The sequence below is a fragment of the Diadema antillarum genome, unplaced genomic scaffold, assembly GCF_040938485.1.
Source record: "Diadema antillarum isolate AM-2024a unplaced genomic scaffold, OU_Dant_1.0 scf00000014, whole genome shotgun sequence".
In the NCBI taxonomy this organism is placed as follows: Eukaryota; Metazoa; Echinodermata; class Echinoidea; order Diadematoida; family Diadematidae; genus Diadema; species Diadema antillarum.
In genome coordinates, this window is record NW_027270903.1 from 5,412,385 (window position 1) to 5,430,586 (window position 18,202).

The window sequence follows — 18,202 nt, forward strand, 5'->3', positions numbered from 1 at the left end:
CACCATTTGTTTCATGTCGAAAGCTGTGAGTTCATTGTGGCATCACAAAGAAAACACAACAACACGAACTAAATCTGAGAATTACAAGTCATGACACGAATGTTACATTTGAACAAAAGCAAATGGACTCTACAAATTCATTTTCTACTATAAGATTACCACAAGATCATAAACTTGACATTCATTAGGGGCCTTGAGATCGCTGTTGTGTGGGAGATTCAATTCATTTACATTTGTCCAATAAAAGAAAATCATTATTATTATTATTACTATTATTATCATTATCATTATCATTATCATTATCATTATCATTATTATTATTATTATCATTATTATCATCATCATCATTATGATAATTAACAAAGAAGTTGGTGTGGCAATATTCAAGGTCATATTGTAAGCACTGGCCGTTGAATTCTGGAAAAGATGGATCACAAACCTTCAATGTAAATAGTTTGTTAAGGTGCCATGCTTGTGCAAATTCCATCTTGCGCAGCTTTATTGAGCCAAAAATATTCAAATATTCAACTGCAGTCATCAGTTCACCTATCCACCCTTACCTGTGTCACAGAATATTTAAAAGGATTTAACCACCAAGGTTGCAACAGGTTGCTCCCTCAATTCATATTGCAAGCAGAATATCATTTTGACAAGTCAGGACTTTTTCCAGACAGTTTTGCAAGTACTTAAATATGTGACCCATAACCACAGCAAAAGAATGAGAAATATGTGTTATCCCATTTCATTAGCCAAAAGTATGTATTATCCTATTTCATTATAAACAAAATATGTACTATCCCATTCCAGTAGCAAAGAAATATGTATTATCCCATTTCATTAGCAAAGAAAAATGTATCAGCCCATTTTATTAGCAAAGAAATATTTATTTCCCATTTTCATTAGCACAGAAATATGTATTACCCCATTTCATTAGCAAAGAAATATGTATTATCCCATTTCATTAGCACAGAAAAATGTATCAGCCCATTTCATTAGCAAAGAAATATCTATTTCCCATTTTCATTAGCACAGAAATATGTATTATCCCATTTCATTAGCAAAGAAATATGTATTATCCCATTTCATTAGCAAAGAAATATGTATTATTCCATTTTCATTAGCAAAGAAATATCTATTTCCCATTTTCATTAGCACAGAAATATGTATTATCCCATTTCATTCGCAAAGAAATATGTATTATCCCATTTCATTAGCAAAGAAATATGTATTATTCCATTTTCATTAGCAAAGAAATATTTATTTCCCATTTTCATTAACACAGAAATACGTATTATTTCGTTTTCAATAGCAATGAAATATGTATTTTCCCATTTCATGAGCAAGAGATTATATGTATTACCCCATTTAAACCAGCGAAGTTTACACTATCTCATCTCAGTGACAATATCCGCTGCATTTGTGCTGCAGAGAGAGAATGTTTTGGTCTGGCGTTACTGCTATGAATTTCAGTTGAATCGAAAAATGTGCAAAGGTAAAAATGGCATGAAATGTATGGCACATGTATACTCGGTATTTGCACCCTGCACAATGTGGTGTTCTGCACAGTACAATGTACAACACTGTGGTGAGTAGCAAAGCAGCAAATGACACGGACAATACCTAATGAAGAATAATAACCCTGTGCACTACAGGACAGAAATTTGACTTCATCCTATCTTTACATACACATTCTTAGTCAGAGGGGCACCTGGGATTTATTTTTCTTCATTCTTTGTGCTTAAAGGGATCATATAGTTTTGGTTGAGACCTAACTTCAGGTTTCTAACATTTTTTTGGTGAGATAATGAGAAACCTCTTATATGAAATATGAAAAACATGAAATTCCATGAGGAATTCAACGTGTATTTGATGAAAATTGGTTTTGAAATGGCAGAGATATCAAAACAGTGAGATCCTAATAAAATGTGGGACCCACCTTTTACTACGATCACTTTGTTTTACCTTGTTTTTGGATGTTTCAGCCATTCCAAACCCGATTTTCATCAAATGAACTTTGAATTCCTCTTAAAATGGTATGCTCTGTACTATTTCACAAAGTGTTTTCTTGGTTTCTCACAAAAAAGTTATAAGCCCAATTCTCATCTCTACCAATACTGTACCATCCCTTTAATAAACTCACTAAGGTTAAAAAACAAAAACAAAAAAAATGTAGCCTCACATCAGTCACCCAACAGTACTTGGTAAATAAAACTTGATTTACAGTGATAAGCATGGAATGGATGAAAGTGCAATGATGTTACAGATTTGTAGTCAAACAATTTGATGGGCACATATTTCCACTCCTGAGGTTTTCCCCCAGAAATTTGTGACGATTTCCCCCCTCACTATACCCAGAATACAGCTAGCCACACTTCCATATGACCCGGCTCCTTGCTATAAGATTCTCCCATAATCTGATCTGTTGGTAGTGACAGCATTTATGACATTTAGATTCACTAACTTTCACAAAACTACCTCAGTTTGAAGTTTTTTCTGTCTTTCTTTTTTTCTTTCTTTCTTTCTTTCTTTTTTTTTTTGGGGGGGGGGGAAGGGGTTATTATTGACTGATTTCTCAAAAAAATAAACTATTTGCAGATGTGCTTATGATTTTGCATTGAGTTTCTTTGTCCTCCCTTTGTTCTAGGCCATGATCTCCTCTACATTTTATTCCAGACAATACCACAACTTTTCCAACTCCAACTGCAGGGCTGCCACCATTTGCGCATCAAAATAAGGGAGATATATTCTATGGAGCAATTTGGGGAGACATCTGTGTTTGCTTGCTACAGGCATGTAAACAGGCTAAAATAATTCTTGATTTAGGGAGGGCTTTGGCATTATTTGTGTGGACGTATACGGAGAAGGGAGCCTCCAGAAGTTATGGGGAGACTTACAACGCTAGCTCTGCAAATGTGACGAGTGGACAGTATAAAACAAGCAAGGAAAATCAAAAGAGCAAAACAGGTGTGTCGCCAAGCTTAGAGACTGGTTTTCTTTTCTTCAAAGTAATACTTTCTCAGTTCATTTTACTTCCATTTTCGGGCTTTTCATTCCATTCTCTTATAGCTTTTCCTTTCCTATCCACCCCCTGACCACAATCACCGTTTCCTTCACTTTGTAAATGGTCTGTATCTTCATCCTTCTCATTTCAACAAACACTGTGGGTCACAAACATCATCCATCATATTATGCTTGTCATGAACTTGCTTCTATGAGCAAAGAGCATGAACTCATTTTGTTGGGTATGCCCAGTGCAACATGACATCATTTTACAAGTAATTCCATCTATGAGCAGTGACGTGCCACAAGGGGCTACGGATTCGGTGTTGACAGTACAGCATGTCGCACAAGCATAAACAGGCTCTGCATGACCCATTCCACGTGCTTCAAGGTTTACTTCACGCTTGTACTCTCAGCCAAAATAATACGACAACCAAGACATCTGAATGAAAGTTTGAATAAATTAAGAAGTTCATTAAAAAGTTATATATTGCTTGATGTGTATCCTTCACATCGAGCACGTACATGTGTATATCTAAATCTGCAACATCAGTTTATAGTCACATGATCAGCATTCTTGTATGCTTTTTGCCCTGAATGGTCACATGACAAACTCACATGACAAGTCACATGACCTCTTTGACTCTGCAAAGCACTGAGACTTTTTCTGTACACATCACAAAAACAATTTGGTTTGACACTGTAAGACATTGAATAGATTGTTTTCTGTTTGTATTTACTTTGGCATGCTAAACCCAGGTCCCATGGGATCAGGTCCCATGGGTCCAAAGTTTGGATCCCCGTACGGTGGTCCAGTGGGTCCCATTGGTCCTGGATTCATGCCCCCATATCCAGGCATGCCTCGAGGTCCCATGTAGCCCATGGGGTTGTGGCCAGGAACTTGGCCCCTTGGTCCTGGGCTAGGCCCCGCTCCATGAGCCATTCCATAACCCTGTGACATCATCAGTTCTTGGTTCATCATGGTAGACAAGCGAGGGGCCGGACCCGCCCCGGGACCGCGCGGGAACGACGGATTCATGGCGCTCGGATTCATGGCGCTCGGATTCATGCCGCCTGTCACCATCTCCATTGGGAACGGAAGCTCAATTTGTTTTGGCCCCTGCGCTGGGCTGCTTCCCAGACCGGAGGGCAGGCCCGGATTCACATGCGGGTTTCCGGACTGCCCCTGTCCGCTCGACTGACTTGCATTGGAGGGAAAATACTGGAGAGTTTGTTTTGGTCCTTTACCATCCGGCAGCAGTGGGGGCGAGAATCTACTCTGTAACAGGGACAGGGGACTGTTGGTCTGGCCGCTAGAGGATGGTGGCATATTTGGCCCTACAGGCATACCCCTTTCCATACCCATCATATTAATTTCCTGGCCACCCTGCACCATTCCACCCCCCATCATCCCCGGGTGGGGCATGTTAGTCCTGCCCGGCCCAGAGGGCATCCCGCCCTCCATGAAGCCTGCATTGGGCATCCCACGGGGTCCACTAAACCTCATCATATTTGGATTCATTCCAGGGTTCATCCCATGGTCAAAGCTCATACCCTGCATCACTCCACGATCCATTGGGTGGGGCATCATCCCGGGGCCTCCTGGCATCGGGCCCGCAGCTCCATCCATCATGGGGTGGCCTTGGGGCACACCAGCTGCCATCATTCGCGACTGTGACATCATCATCCGCTGCTGCTCCCTGGTCATTGGTCCAGGCATGGGTCCCGGTTGGGGGCTAATCATGTCCACAGGGCCCATCGAGGGCGACATCATACCCGACTGGTGGGGCATGCTGTGGGACATCATGCTGCTCTGTGGTGAGATCATCCCACCCTGCTGGGGCATTCGGGCCGAGGACATCATGGGCCCCTGTCCAGGTATCATCTGCGACTGCATGCTTGGCGATGGCCCAGCCATTCTCGGATTCATCATCTGTCCCATCTGGGCCTGCTGCATGGACACCACAGGACCACCCATTCCCGGACCACTTGGACTGTGCCCAGGCCCGATCATTCCTGCCTGAGGTGGAGGACCATCCATACCTTGAGACATCATCCCGCTCTGTGGCGCCATGCCGCTTGGAGGCATCATTCCTGGCTGCGATGTCATCATGACACCGGGAGACATCATGCCACTGGACGGTGAGCCGATGGTGGGCATGTCAGGGTTCATGGGGCTGTTCATGGGAGGAGACCCGAAGTGCTGCAGCCGCCCGGGGCCCTTCATCTGCGGCTCCTTGTTCACTGCCTTCTGGTAGAAGGTGGAGGCATATTGCTGCGGGTCCTCTCCGCGTGGAGGGAAATTTGGTGCTTTGTCGCGATTCAGTTGGCTCGGAGGGAAATTGACGAGGCGCTGCTGAGACTGGACGTCCATGGGCTTAGACGCATCTGGTGTGGCACTCGCAGCTGAGCTCACGCTGGCTGCTGAACTTGTCGGGGTAGGAGCATTGCCAACACCTGCAGATGACGCAGCTGGGACACTTCCATTGCCGGCAGGAGTGTTCTGAACGAAGCGATCACCAGGTTTAGACACTGTCTGTTCAGGTGTAGCCTTCTGTGAACCATTTCCAGTGATGGCACTGACAGGAGGAACTGAAGCCGGTTTGCTGTTCATTGAAACAGAGTTTGGTGTACCGGGCTGCGAGGTATTTGGTGTGTTAAGCGAGGGTGCATTCTGCATGGACACGGAAACTGCACCGGTATTGTCCATTCCTACGGGGGTGCCGGGCTGGTTTGGTCGCGGGGATTGTTCTACGGCACCAACACTTCCCGGCGTTTGCACCATGACGTTCATGATTGGGTCACTGCTTGAAGGAGGTGGCTGGCTGGAGGGTACGTTCGACGCTGTCGGAGTGGGGGCACGGTAGGCGGGCTTCATTGGGCTACCCACTGACGCGTGAGGGGACATGGTGTTGGCCATTGGCACTGCACTCGCCGAGCTAACTGGACCAGGCGCTGATCCCGGTCCCTGGACAGCTGAAGAGCCTGGAGGAATACTGTTTGGATTCATGCTGGCAGGTCCCCCACTCATCACGGGCTGCTGGGCTCCGCTCTGTAGTCCCGGCACCGAGTTGGAGCGGCTTGTCCGTGGCGACGGCATCCGCGGTGACATCGGGAAGGGCACGTTCTGACCGGACATTCCCGGCCCACCGCCTGCGGCGCCAGCTGGCATCATCCCTGAACCGGGTCCGGCGGGTCCCATCGGGATACCTCCCGACATGCTCGATCTCCTCTGCATTCCATTGGGCCCCTGGACAGGCCCTGCAGGCCCCGTTGGCATTGCTCCTGGACCAGCTGGATAGGGTGGAGGAGGTCCCATATTTAGTCCCATCATGTCGGGTGGAAAGGATCCAGGTGGATGTGGACCCATCATGGGATCACCACGCATTGGTCCCGGGCCGGGACCAGGGCCAGGTCCCATGGGTCCCGGGAATTCACCCATGCGCGCCTGCATCTTGACGTGCTCCTCCATGATCTTGCGCCGCTTTTCGAGGTAGAATTCTTGCTGTAATTTGTACCAGTCACGTTGTGCTGGAGTCATATTTTCCCAGTCAGGCGGAAGAGGGGGAATCATCATGCCTGAAAAAACAGACAATCAACAGGAACGCCCAAGTGAATAAGTTATCACGCACAAAATCAAACCATCTTACTACAATATACTTCAAAATAATAATGATAATGTTTTACCTTTTTTTTTAAAGGTATTCTCAGTCTGTTTTTCAAGCCTTCTCCACTGTACAAGACTTTCTACACGACCCTCCATTGTAGTGAAAAGACATGTCTCACAAGCAAATACACTTCAGTATAAACATGCATAAATTTTTCAACCCTTTCCTTTATAATCAATATCTCAGTGCAAACTCATGAATATATTGCAGTACTCTTGGATTGAATTGTTTTGAACAACTGGAGTAACACCCCAGAAACACAAGGGACCAGGCTTTAACAATAGCAAACTTGAAGAGTCTACGTAATGTAAATTGCATGTTGACTTTTATTGATTACTAATACCCTGATCATGATGAATATAGCTGCAAGAATATCTAATGTTTGTCATATAGTCTATCATAATTTTACCACCATATTTCTGTAGTATCTTGTCAACATACCAATTAAAAGAAAAAAACAATCCTAACCATGATTCTGTCAATGATATAATCTGTCAATCACTGTCAGACATAATCTGACTACATTCATGTGTCAGCCATTGCTTAACCAATTGACAACAGGCTGATTTTGCTATCACATCCATTTCCAATAGACACCTGCCTGAATATTCTCGGGACTCGTCCTCAAGGGGTTAAATACAAATATGATTAAACAAAAGACAATGGTATGCACCTTTCACTAGACAAAGAATAGTTTGCTTGTTTCCCTGCAACGTCCTATATTAAGAACATTTAGCAACATGGAAATATGCAGCTTCAGCTAAGTCCAGGATAAGGTGCATTTCAATGTCTTTTGTTAATCATATTTATACTTATTGCAACTGATTGACAAATTTGCCGTACATTGATGTAAGTATGCACTAATTTAATCAGTGTTTTGGTAGTAGCCAAGATAAAAATTCCTTTTTATTATGGCGACTACTGAAACACTGATTAATCACTCATTCTGTGTCATTATCATGATAAAATCTCTACCACACTGCTTGTGTGATTTTCATCTATTCAATGAAGTAAACTTAGACATGGTGCAAAAGTCTTCCATGAGCTAACAAACCAGGGAGAATTGGTTTGATGGAAACCAAAGCCCAAATATGAATGTGGATTGAGTGAAAGCAGCTATACTTAGAACACATACAACTTTTAGGTGAAATTTTCAATTCAAATCAAACTTGATTCAAAGGTTGTGAATTTTTGAAGTTCCGGTGTCATCCTCGGATAAAGAGACTAGATTACTTTACTTTATGGCATCATCATGAACAGCAATACAAAGAACAATTTTTTTTCTTTTTTCGTAATGAAAAATACATATTCCATAGACTTGTTACTGACATATGTCAAGGGCAAAATTACTTCTCCAGCTTCCTGACAGAGTTAAGTCAAATGCTTTTTCCTTACGCTAAATAAAGAGAAATTGTTTAATTTTCTTTTTATATTCTATATACTGCTGGCCATAATGATATAACAAAGTGCTGTAGTCTCCTTATCCAGCTAAGATGCCACCAAAATTTAAAAATTCATAACTGTTTTTAGTGTTTAATCAATTGTCCAATTTTCCTAACGATTTTTAATGATCTGTTCTACTAATATAGCTGCTTTAACCAAATTGACCTCTTTTTTTAAGCTTTGGTTTTCTTGGAGAAATTAAAAGAAAGCCAGAATGAATTAAAATGATTTCCCGAAACTGTGTCTTCTTACCCGAGTGTGGCAGCATCATCCGCTGCTGCTCGGGGCTGACTCCCCTCAGGCCCTCCTGGGCAGGCATCCGGGGGTGCATGCCCGGCCCCATGCCCTGGTGCATCATGGGGTGCTGGCCGGGCCCGCCGGGCCCCATCATCGGCCCGCTGGGGCCCATGGGCCGCATCATGGGGTTGGCTCCCGGCGACATCATGCCTGCAAGGAACGAAATTACAGGACATAATCAGCGATGATAACCTTGTGAATAGCATTGTAGTATTCTGAGGGACGAAGAGGAATACATGTATTTTTGCCATTAAGCAGCAAACTATATTCATACTTTTCCTGCTTTATGCACGTGTAGTAATACAATCTGGGGGGTACAAGTGAGATACCCATAAAAACTGCAGCACGGCTTTGCAGAAAATATGGCAAAAATGTGATAGTCAGTGTCTCTGCACAATAGAGCCTTCACTTTAAAAGACATCACTGACCACAAACTCTATATCACTGAAACAATGTACATCTTGAGATGGTTAAAAGTAATTTTCCTTTGTGCGCCTCACAAATATTTCAATGAAAAATGGGCAATACCACTAACACTCAAGTGTATCGATAGGAATTTGTAGCGACAGGGAGATTTCTGACAATCATGATGACTGAAGACCTGGTACATGCGGAATCAGGGGTGGCACGATTGAACTGATCTTCATTCGCTCGCCACAAGGGTACATTTGAAAGCCACGAATCGCGCCCATCAGCGTGTACATGTGCATCAAAGTATACGCTCATCAGCATGAGTTAACTCCAGTATAGATTCTTTGGCTGTGTGTACTTACATAGAAATCAGTGATAAAGCTGTACACAATACCTTATGGGGATCCTCAAACACACGTACAGTTGTGCTCAAAAAGTTTAATAGTGAGCCCCTTTAATATGCTATGCACATAATCAAGGTTTGATCAAACTACAGTAAATTCCTGTACGGAATAAGCTACATGACATGGAAAATCTCTTCTTTTTTTTTCTTTGTGCATTGCTGTGCTTTTAAGTCACCATATCCTTATCAGTGACATTCACTTGAACACTTTTCTTTTTTTTCTGCATGGAACAAGTAATGTTATACTATGAAAAAACTGGCTTCTTTTTTGTGGCATGTGTGTATATTGTGCTGTTAGGTCACTCATTCTTTATCACTGATAATCACTTGATACTTTTTGTCCTGCATGGAAAAGCTATATTATATGGAAAATCTGTTCGGTTTATTATTTTACTTCCATTCTTCTTGTTTGAAGTTGAAGTTACTATGATGTCATGTGTTTTTTTACATGCGTATGTCATGTTTTCTTCTTTTTTGTGTGTGCCTATCAAAGTATGCTAATTCTAGTATTTGATTATTGCTGAAGTATATTATGTAATGTAAATTATTGTAGAGTTTTGTAGTTATGTTGAATATAATATTATGTTTTGGTATAATTATGATATATGTAAGGCGCTTAGAAACTGTGTATTAAGTGCGATATAAATGTTCATTATTATTATTATATTATTTGGGCTGCTGTTTGGTCACCATACCTTGAGGTTGTCCCATGGGGTCCTGGGGAGGGGGAGGCATGCCGGTGGGTGACATCATCCTGCCAGGAGAGGGCGACATACTCTGCTGGTCCTCGGGGAAGAGCAGCCTCTGCATCTCCTTGAGGGTCCTAAGTCTCTCCTGCCGATGCCGCAGCTGCTCCGGGGTCGGGTTGTCGATCTGCTGGGGCGGCTTGTAGTTGGGCAGGTCGTAAGGGTTGACGGGGGAGGCTGGGAGGGACTGGGACGGGTGTGAGGGGCTCATAAACGGGCGCGGTCCCTGGGGCTGCTGGGTCACACCGCCAGGGCCCATGGGCTCGTTGGCCATCATGAGGGCGGGGTTCGGCGAGCGCATGGCCGTGCGCATGGCGGGGTTCGGGGAGGCCATCCGCATGGGGGACATGTCTGGCGGGTAGGACGGTGCCATGGTGGTCGTCATTGTCTTTTTGCTCGTCGGTGGGTTCTCCCACAGCGCGCTGGGGTCGAGGTTCTCTGTCTCCGTGGTGGCAGGCTGGTTGTGGAACTGGGCCTGCGACATGGGCGGCCGCATGGGCATGTTCTGCGGCGGGAACCCCGGACGATAGGGGCCCGGCCCGTACGGCCCAAAGCTGGGCCCGCTCGGCGGCATGCCTTGCTGCATGGGCCCGCCGGGTCCACCCTGTAAGTTCGCTTGCAGCGGCTGCGACGTTGAATTCGGCCGCTTGCGCTTCTTGTTCCCCTTGGTTGTCCCACCTGTCGGCGCACTACTCTCCAGAGGCGTCTTGCGAGAGTTCTCAGTATTCTCTGTGTTTTCAGGGACGCTCTGCGGAGTGCTAGGATTCTTCCCTTTCATGTTGTCCATCGCCTTCCCATCCACGCTGTTGGGCTTTCCATTTTGGCCGTTGGCAGTCTGGCCCGTAGTCCCATCCACTGATTGTGACGTACTGTTCTGCTGGGGTGTACCTGGCCCCGTGTTTGCATTTCCCGCGTGATTTGGAGCAGCGCCAGTATCCTACATGGAGGACAAATTGAAATATAAGGTTACAACTAAAAGAGCAACAACTGTGATAATTTACAGTCCTACAGAAAAAAAAAGAATCAAGTCATTTCATACATCAAAATGTGTTGCCTTCATATACCTATGTACACACATAGTCGCGTAAGAATGAGATGGATGTTAAGTTGCCACTAAACCCATAGTGTTCAAGGCAACTTGACGCCCTGCTCATTCTCAGCCTACGACATGTAAGTCCATGTCATACAATCAATAGCTTTCTTTGAATACGTATGTGAATGTGTGAGTGTGTGTGTGTGTCTATTTTGTACAAACAGTTCATATCTCGGTGGGAAATTCTGGCATCTTTCCTCTTAACCTGTTGAGGACGGACTGACTTTGCTATAACACGCATTTCCCATAGACACCTGTCTGAGTATTCTCGGAACTCATCTTTCACGGGTTAATGTAAGACTACTATCCCTATAGCAGGACTAATGACAACATTAAAAGGAAGGTATAGTATTGGTGGATGTGAGGATTGGGCTTTATACTTTTTGCACGACACCAAGAAACCACTTATGAAATAGTACACATCATACTAATCTCAGAGGAATTCAAAGTTTTTTTGATGAAAATCTTCAAATTCATGAAATTCTTCCGTTAAGAGAAGTTTTCATTGCGACTGATTGACAAATTGCCCTACATTGACGTAAATAAGCACTGAATTGATCAGTGTTTTAGTAGTAGCCATGATTAAAAAAGAAATAAAAATCATGCTCAAGTATGTACGCCCATTTTTTATCATGTCTACTACTAAAACACTGATCAATTCAGTGCTTATTTACGTCGATGTAGGGCAATTTGTCAATCAATTGCAATGATGAAAATTTGTTTTTAAACGGCTGAGACATCCAAACACAAAGCGATCGTAAAAGAAAATGGGTCCCACCTTTTCTGAGGATTGCTTTATTTTGGATATTTCAGCCATTTCAAAACCAATTTTCATCAAATAAATGTTGAATTCCTCTTGGAATTACATACTCTTTCATATTTCAGAAGAAATTTCTCATTATCTCACCAGAAATGTTAGAAACCCAAAGTTTGGTCTCAACCAAAACTATACGACCCTTTCAATTGAAGGAGCAATGGTGTAAATTGACATTCCTGTCATTATGGTGACAAACCAGGACTTTTAATTCATTTTTGTATTTGTTTAGTAACAGACAGACCTCCTCGGGGTCCAGGAACTTCCGCTTGCAGGACTGGGCTCTGTGGTAGGCCAGGATGGAGTCGGTCTGGCCCGTGTAGACGGCCTGGGCCGCTCGGTTGGCCAGCAGGGTGGAGAAGGTGTACACGTGCTGCTGGTCCGGCAGGGTGTAGTTTGGTGGGTGAGGGTAGCCACTGATTTGCCGGTGGAGCATGTTCATCGCTGTGGTAACGGAGAAAGAGAAAGGCAGCGGGAGATAGGTGTGTCAAAACAGTAACCTCTGTTATCCGGCCATGTAGGGACCAACACCTGCTCATATACACTATTAGCCAGATATGGGAGAAATTATGTTTATGTAATCATGTATATGACTATGAGTAGGCTTCTAGCCGAGTAGTACGTACAGTATACGTACAGTCAGTGTATACTGCAGCAGTGGTGTAATTTATGCTGGCTTACTCTAAAATCACAGTCATGAAACTGAAACTTTTCACTTAAAATGTATAATGATGTAATAATGATGTATTTTTTACGTTTTGAATAGTATTGAAATTTGTATAAGTCAACAGGTAATAATTTTTAGGTTCCCCCCTCAATTTTATATCAAAATTCCGTCTCCTTTTTTCCACTATTTGAATTTATTTCCCTTTCCTATCCTCCTTTTCTTTAATGATTTACGGACTTGGTATGATAACTTATATGTATTTCTGCTTGATGTTGTGTCGATATCACATTTTTTACTTTTAGTTCTCATGCTTTTGGGCATTGTTATTATTTACCCATTTCTACATTTTTACTTCCTTGTCCGCTTTTCTCCATCTTGCCATATTTGTTATTCTCTATACACGTAAATATCTCCTTACCTGTTGTGCAATACTCTCACCTATCCCATTTTTTGATGCTCAGGTCTGATGTGTATGTTTTTTTTTCACGTATGCTTATACTATCAGTGTCATTTTCATTTCTTTTTTATGAGTCTAATGTAAAGCAACAGTATCAGCCTTCGAGCTGCTGTATTGTAATTCTATCTTTTTTTATATTTGCACAATAAACCACATTGAAAAAAAAAAATTCGCACCACATGTTTCTAGAGGGAATATCATCGATAAATTCCAAGTTTTGTACAAGTGTTAATTGTATCTGAGATCACTTATATTTTCCCCTTTACTGCTCAGAGGTGTACGGATAACAGAACTGTGTGTATAAGAGAGGGTCTGATAATTGAGGTCAGACTGTACATACATCACGAAATGTTTAGATTATTCAGGAGAATCTATTCAGTATACCTAGATGGATTCTACATGCTATCAGGCCTCAACATGACAGCACTAAATTATTACTTGCACAGAGTTGTTTTTATTGCTACTGATTGGCAAACTGCCCTTCATCGATGTGAATAAACAATGCTTATTCAGTGTTTTAATAAGAGCTACGATAAACATCAAGGGCATACATGGGTTTATTGCTCAGGTTTGACTCGAAGAATGACCTTGTGATTGCTAGACAGGCGTCATACATCCACGAGACCAGTGAGCGTCCACCCGATAGCCTGTGGTGGTTCTGATCCCTAATACATCCCCAGGTATTACATATCAAATCAATGATGAAGGGCATTTTGTCAATCAATGACAATTCTAGTTGTTATCATATCACATTTTATTACGCAGATGCCTAAACGATTTCAGGGTTAATAGTGTGTGTCTTTTTAGGTGATCCGAGAATCCTCTCGGATCACCTTCTGTATCAGTACGGATTCTTTATTCTTCTTCTTTATTTCTGGACAAAAGTTGTGCAGAGGTTAGCTCAGAAAGTCCACTTCCTATCAATGTCAAAATTATACCATATATGTATCATGTCCCAAAGACGACGGGTCAAGTAAAATCGTAGTGATCAGTCAACCGTGACGTCACTATGACGTCATTATATGAAAACACATTTTCAATCGTATCTCATTAATGGAATGGAATTTTTCAATGAAATTTACGTCACGTAAATTTCAATTCAAGGGAATTCTACTCATGTTTTCAAAATTCATCGCATTGTTGAAACGTGCGCCTACGCGCGCGTTGAAATGTTTGTATGCTCCAATCGAGCTAAAAAAAATTTTTGCACACGTTTCAGACCATTTAGAGCATTTTTTCAAAAATTGAAAAAATTGGACGGACGCGTACGCGCGCGCACATATTCGCACACACAGCTCATATGCAATGGAAATTTCCCGTTTTTTTACACTTATCGGATGCCTAAAATGTCAAGGAATATTTCTACCAAGTTTCAAGTCAATCCGACTCAATATGACGTCATACGGGCCCGTCAAAGTTGAAATTCCGCGCGCGCGTCAATGGCAATATACAGTGCAACGATGCCCAAAAAACGCCAATTTTAAATCCGATTTTACTCGTCAGGATGGATGGTAACCCCCCATTTTCTTTACATATTTTAAAAGCTGATGAGTTGGACATGTTATTTCATGGGTTGACGATGCTGGCAACATGATTAAAAGATATCAAATTTCTTAATAAAGTAAAAAAAGTAAATTTTCAAAATGACGTCATCAAATTTCAAGTTTACTCGAGCGTATCTCACTAGTCCTTTGCCAATTTACACCCAAATTTCAGTATGTTGTAGCTTATTAAATGATCTTTCATTAATATAATTACAACATTTTGATTGGATGACGGCATCACCTCGTAAAAATGGATTGAAAGTAATATTGTCGAATTTAACCAGTTTACGTGTTATCTCTATGGGAGAGCAGTTTTTCTGGCAGTGAAAATTGACACGACTCTCTTTTTCGAGCACTAGCTCACTTATGCTTCGGTGAATTTCTCCCAGATTTTAATATGTTGTAGCTGAGACTTTGGGCTATCGTAAGTGTGCCCTCTATTTTTTCATACGATGTCGGCATCACGTCGAAAAACTTGGTTGAAAATGGCACGAGGCTTGGATGCAGCGTCATTTTGCTTAATACACAGGGCCTATGGAGAATGAAATGGGTCATTGCGTAGCGCATCCGACTCGTAATCCTAAGGTCCCTGGTTCGAGGCTCACCCCTGCCAATATTTTTTTTAATTTTTTAAACACTTTTTTTCTTCTTTTTCTTCAGTTAATCTTAATCTCCCTTTCCTTACTTTATCTTTTTTCTGATCTTTTTATGCTTCTCCTTCAAATTTCTATAAAATAACATAATTTTTTCTTTATTTTACTTTCTTTCTACTACTTTCTGTGCAATAGATGAACAACAACAATGGCTATCAATCCCATATTTTGCACATGTTTAGTACATGTCACGTAAATTATTTCATAAAATAACAACTACTTGATCGGACACCATCTTGGGTATGTAAATTAGGGTCAAAGGTCATAAATGTTTCATCCTGTATCTTCGTGAATACATGTCCTATCTTTCCCATATTTTGCACATGCAAAGACCATGTTACAAGAATCATTTCATAAAATAATCACTTTTTGCTTAGACGCCATCTTGGGTGTGCAAAGTGAGGTCAAAGGTCAAATATACTTCATTCTGTATTTCCGTTAGTGTATACGGAATTCGGTACCAAAGATGGCAGGTCTCACTCCCTTTTCTAAATGAGAATCCAAACATCACACGGCCAATGTCCCGTCAACACAGATGAAACCTGTATGGTCATGAATATTTGGATCAGGACTCAAATCATTGATTTTGGAAGAGATCGGATCACCTAATTTGTCAGTGTTGACAAATTCCGGTTCTAGTTTTGCTTTTTTTTTGCTTTTTTTTTTTGCTTTTTGGGGGGATATACTGTAAAACGCAATATTTTTGAATGAAATTTTTTTGAGTTGCCTCTAACATTCAATGTGTATAGTGTAGACAAGAACTTTCATGCGCATTTTAATTTCGCGAATTTTGGCTCTCGCAAAAATGCATGCGAACATTCCTCATTTTACAGTACATTCACTACTTGTATAGGGTTTAACACAAATTGGTTTCTCCTAATTTTTCAAATTGATATTTGGGCAAGGGCAACAAACGTTTAACTCTTTACGCATCACAGTGTGAAACTCCCAAGTACCACACTATCCTGATACTGCAACACAGGCACTCTTTGGGAAAACATCTTTTTTTTCAAATCTATGTGACTTTTTAAAGAAATGTTTATGCTGGACATCCAGTGAGCAAAGTTGTAGAGAAAATTCCAATCTCTCCTTTGATTCTTAATTTGATTAATTTGATTTTTTTTTCTTTGGGGGGGGGGGGGGAACAAATCAATGATTATTTTTCTTTCAATGGTGAGTGGGTGTGTTATTGCCCAGGCCTATATTTGTATGTATATATTGAAACATCTACTACTTTACATATTTTGTAGGTTTTTGTTGTTGTTGTTGTTGTTGTTGTTGTTGTTGTTGTTGTTGTTGTTTTTGTTGTTTTTTTTTTTTTTTTTTTTTTTGGGGGGGGGGGGGGGTTTGGGGGGGAATTTGTGCGTAAGATGCTATTTACAAATTTAATAACAGAAGAAAATATTAACTCTGATCCTGGCATGAATGCAACATGCATGCTTACATTTTTCCATTTATTAATTTACTCCACAATCCCCAACTTCAAATACTCACAAAATTCTTGCTAAGTCCTCACTTATGAAAAATGAGGCACACTGAATAATCGTAGAACTGTACAAGCAGAATCCATCAAATCGAATGGGGAGTGGATTACTCTATATGCCAAATATTTCGCGTGGTTTAAACTATTGCGAATTTCACGAATCATGTGGTATTCGCGAATTTAAAAACGTGAAAATCTCAACTCCGATTCTGACATGTAAGTGACGTGCACGCATACTTTCTTCTGTTTAGTACCGCACTCCACGATCGCAAATTTAACCACTCCCAAAACTGTCAGAAAGTCCCAATTTGCGAAAAATTTGACTCACTAAATAAATGAGATGTATGTGTGTATGTGCGTGTTGCGGGGTCTTACATTTATCATCTTGTGGCCCGTTTGTCATCATCTGATTGTTCATGTTCATGGGGCCCAGTTGGGTCATCCCGGTGCCATCCTTGAAGAAGACCGAGTCCAGGTCGTCCTCCTTTTTGAGCCCCACGCCCACTCCTCCATCGACGCCAGGTATCTTGTCGCCCCCCTTCATGGGGTCCATCCTCAGGTGGGCGGGGTTTCCGGGCACCACGCCCCCGCCCACGCCCACACCTCCGGCATTCTTGCCCAGCTCCATCCCTTTGATGCCCGCCTTGTCGTCGTGCTTCATGCCGACGGCCGCGGGCGGCCCAAGCGGGGCGATCTCGTCCTTGAGGTGCAGGGCGCGCATCTTGGGCGAGGCCAGCGACGTGTTCAGCTTGAGGTCAAGGTCGCTGTCGCCGGCCGCGCTGTTGGCCAGTTTGGCCAGCTTGGTCAGTTCTTCGGACATTTCTCTCTCTTTTCCTTTGGTGGTTCTCTTCCACGCTGAAATTTTTGATCTCGTTCCTCTCTTCTTCACTTCCAGTGTCCAGTGTCTCTGATCAACTAAGTTTTGTCCTATTTACGATCCATGTGGCATCACCTACACCTAGCGTCAGCATGAAGTATACAGCCATTTAAGTACCTGCCAGAAAATCACAATAGACACAAGATGTTACAACAGTTTCAAAGTAAAAGAGATATATCCAGCTCCAAAGACAAATGTAGTTATAACATGAAGCTTTTTTGTTTAACAAACATATGCAGCATAATGTTTTCCTAATGCTATGACAAGCTAACAACTCCTTCAAACTGTTAGATGGATACGTGTAAAGCATTACTATAAATGCAGTGGTGGTATCATTAAAAAAAAAAGTCTTCTAACCCTTCAACTTTCAAGATTTTATTGAGTATTAATAATCCATATTGATCTGAAGTGTCAAGAGAATTTAAACAAAAGGAAGAAGAAAACATTTCCAAGAGTGAATGCATCCATCTCTTCAAGTATCACATACGTTTTAATGCTGGGAAATATCAGGGTTAGATATTTAGAGAATTGTCTTTATTCAAACCAGCAATATATTCTACGATCCCTTTACATGTCTTCTCCCCCCCCCCCCCCCCATGGGCAGCTCTTCCAAGAGTTTCAAATTGGGGAGGTGGAATATTCCAAC

General features: G+C 42.1%; 1 protein-coding gene across 1 annotated transcript; it reads right to left on the minus strand.

Annotated features, from left to right (window-relative positions):
* Positions 1–2,535: 2,535 nt before the first annotated feature.
* LOC139723400 (uncharacterized) lies at positions 2,536–17,593 on the minus strand. The gene is made up of 5 exons (XM_071634648.1): positions 17,055–17,593; positions 12,120–12,319; positions 9,918–10,905; positions 8,364–8,558; positions 2,536–6,579 (listed from the first exon to the last, which is right to left on the minus strand). Exons 1-5 carry the CDS (start codon positions 17,497–17,499, stop codon positions 3,737–3,739), a joined length of 4,671 nt encoding a protein of 1,556 aa, XP_071490749.1. The 5' UTR covers positions 17,500–17,593; the 3' UTR covers positions 2,536–3,736.
* Positions 17,594–18,202: the final 609 nt, after the last annotated feature.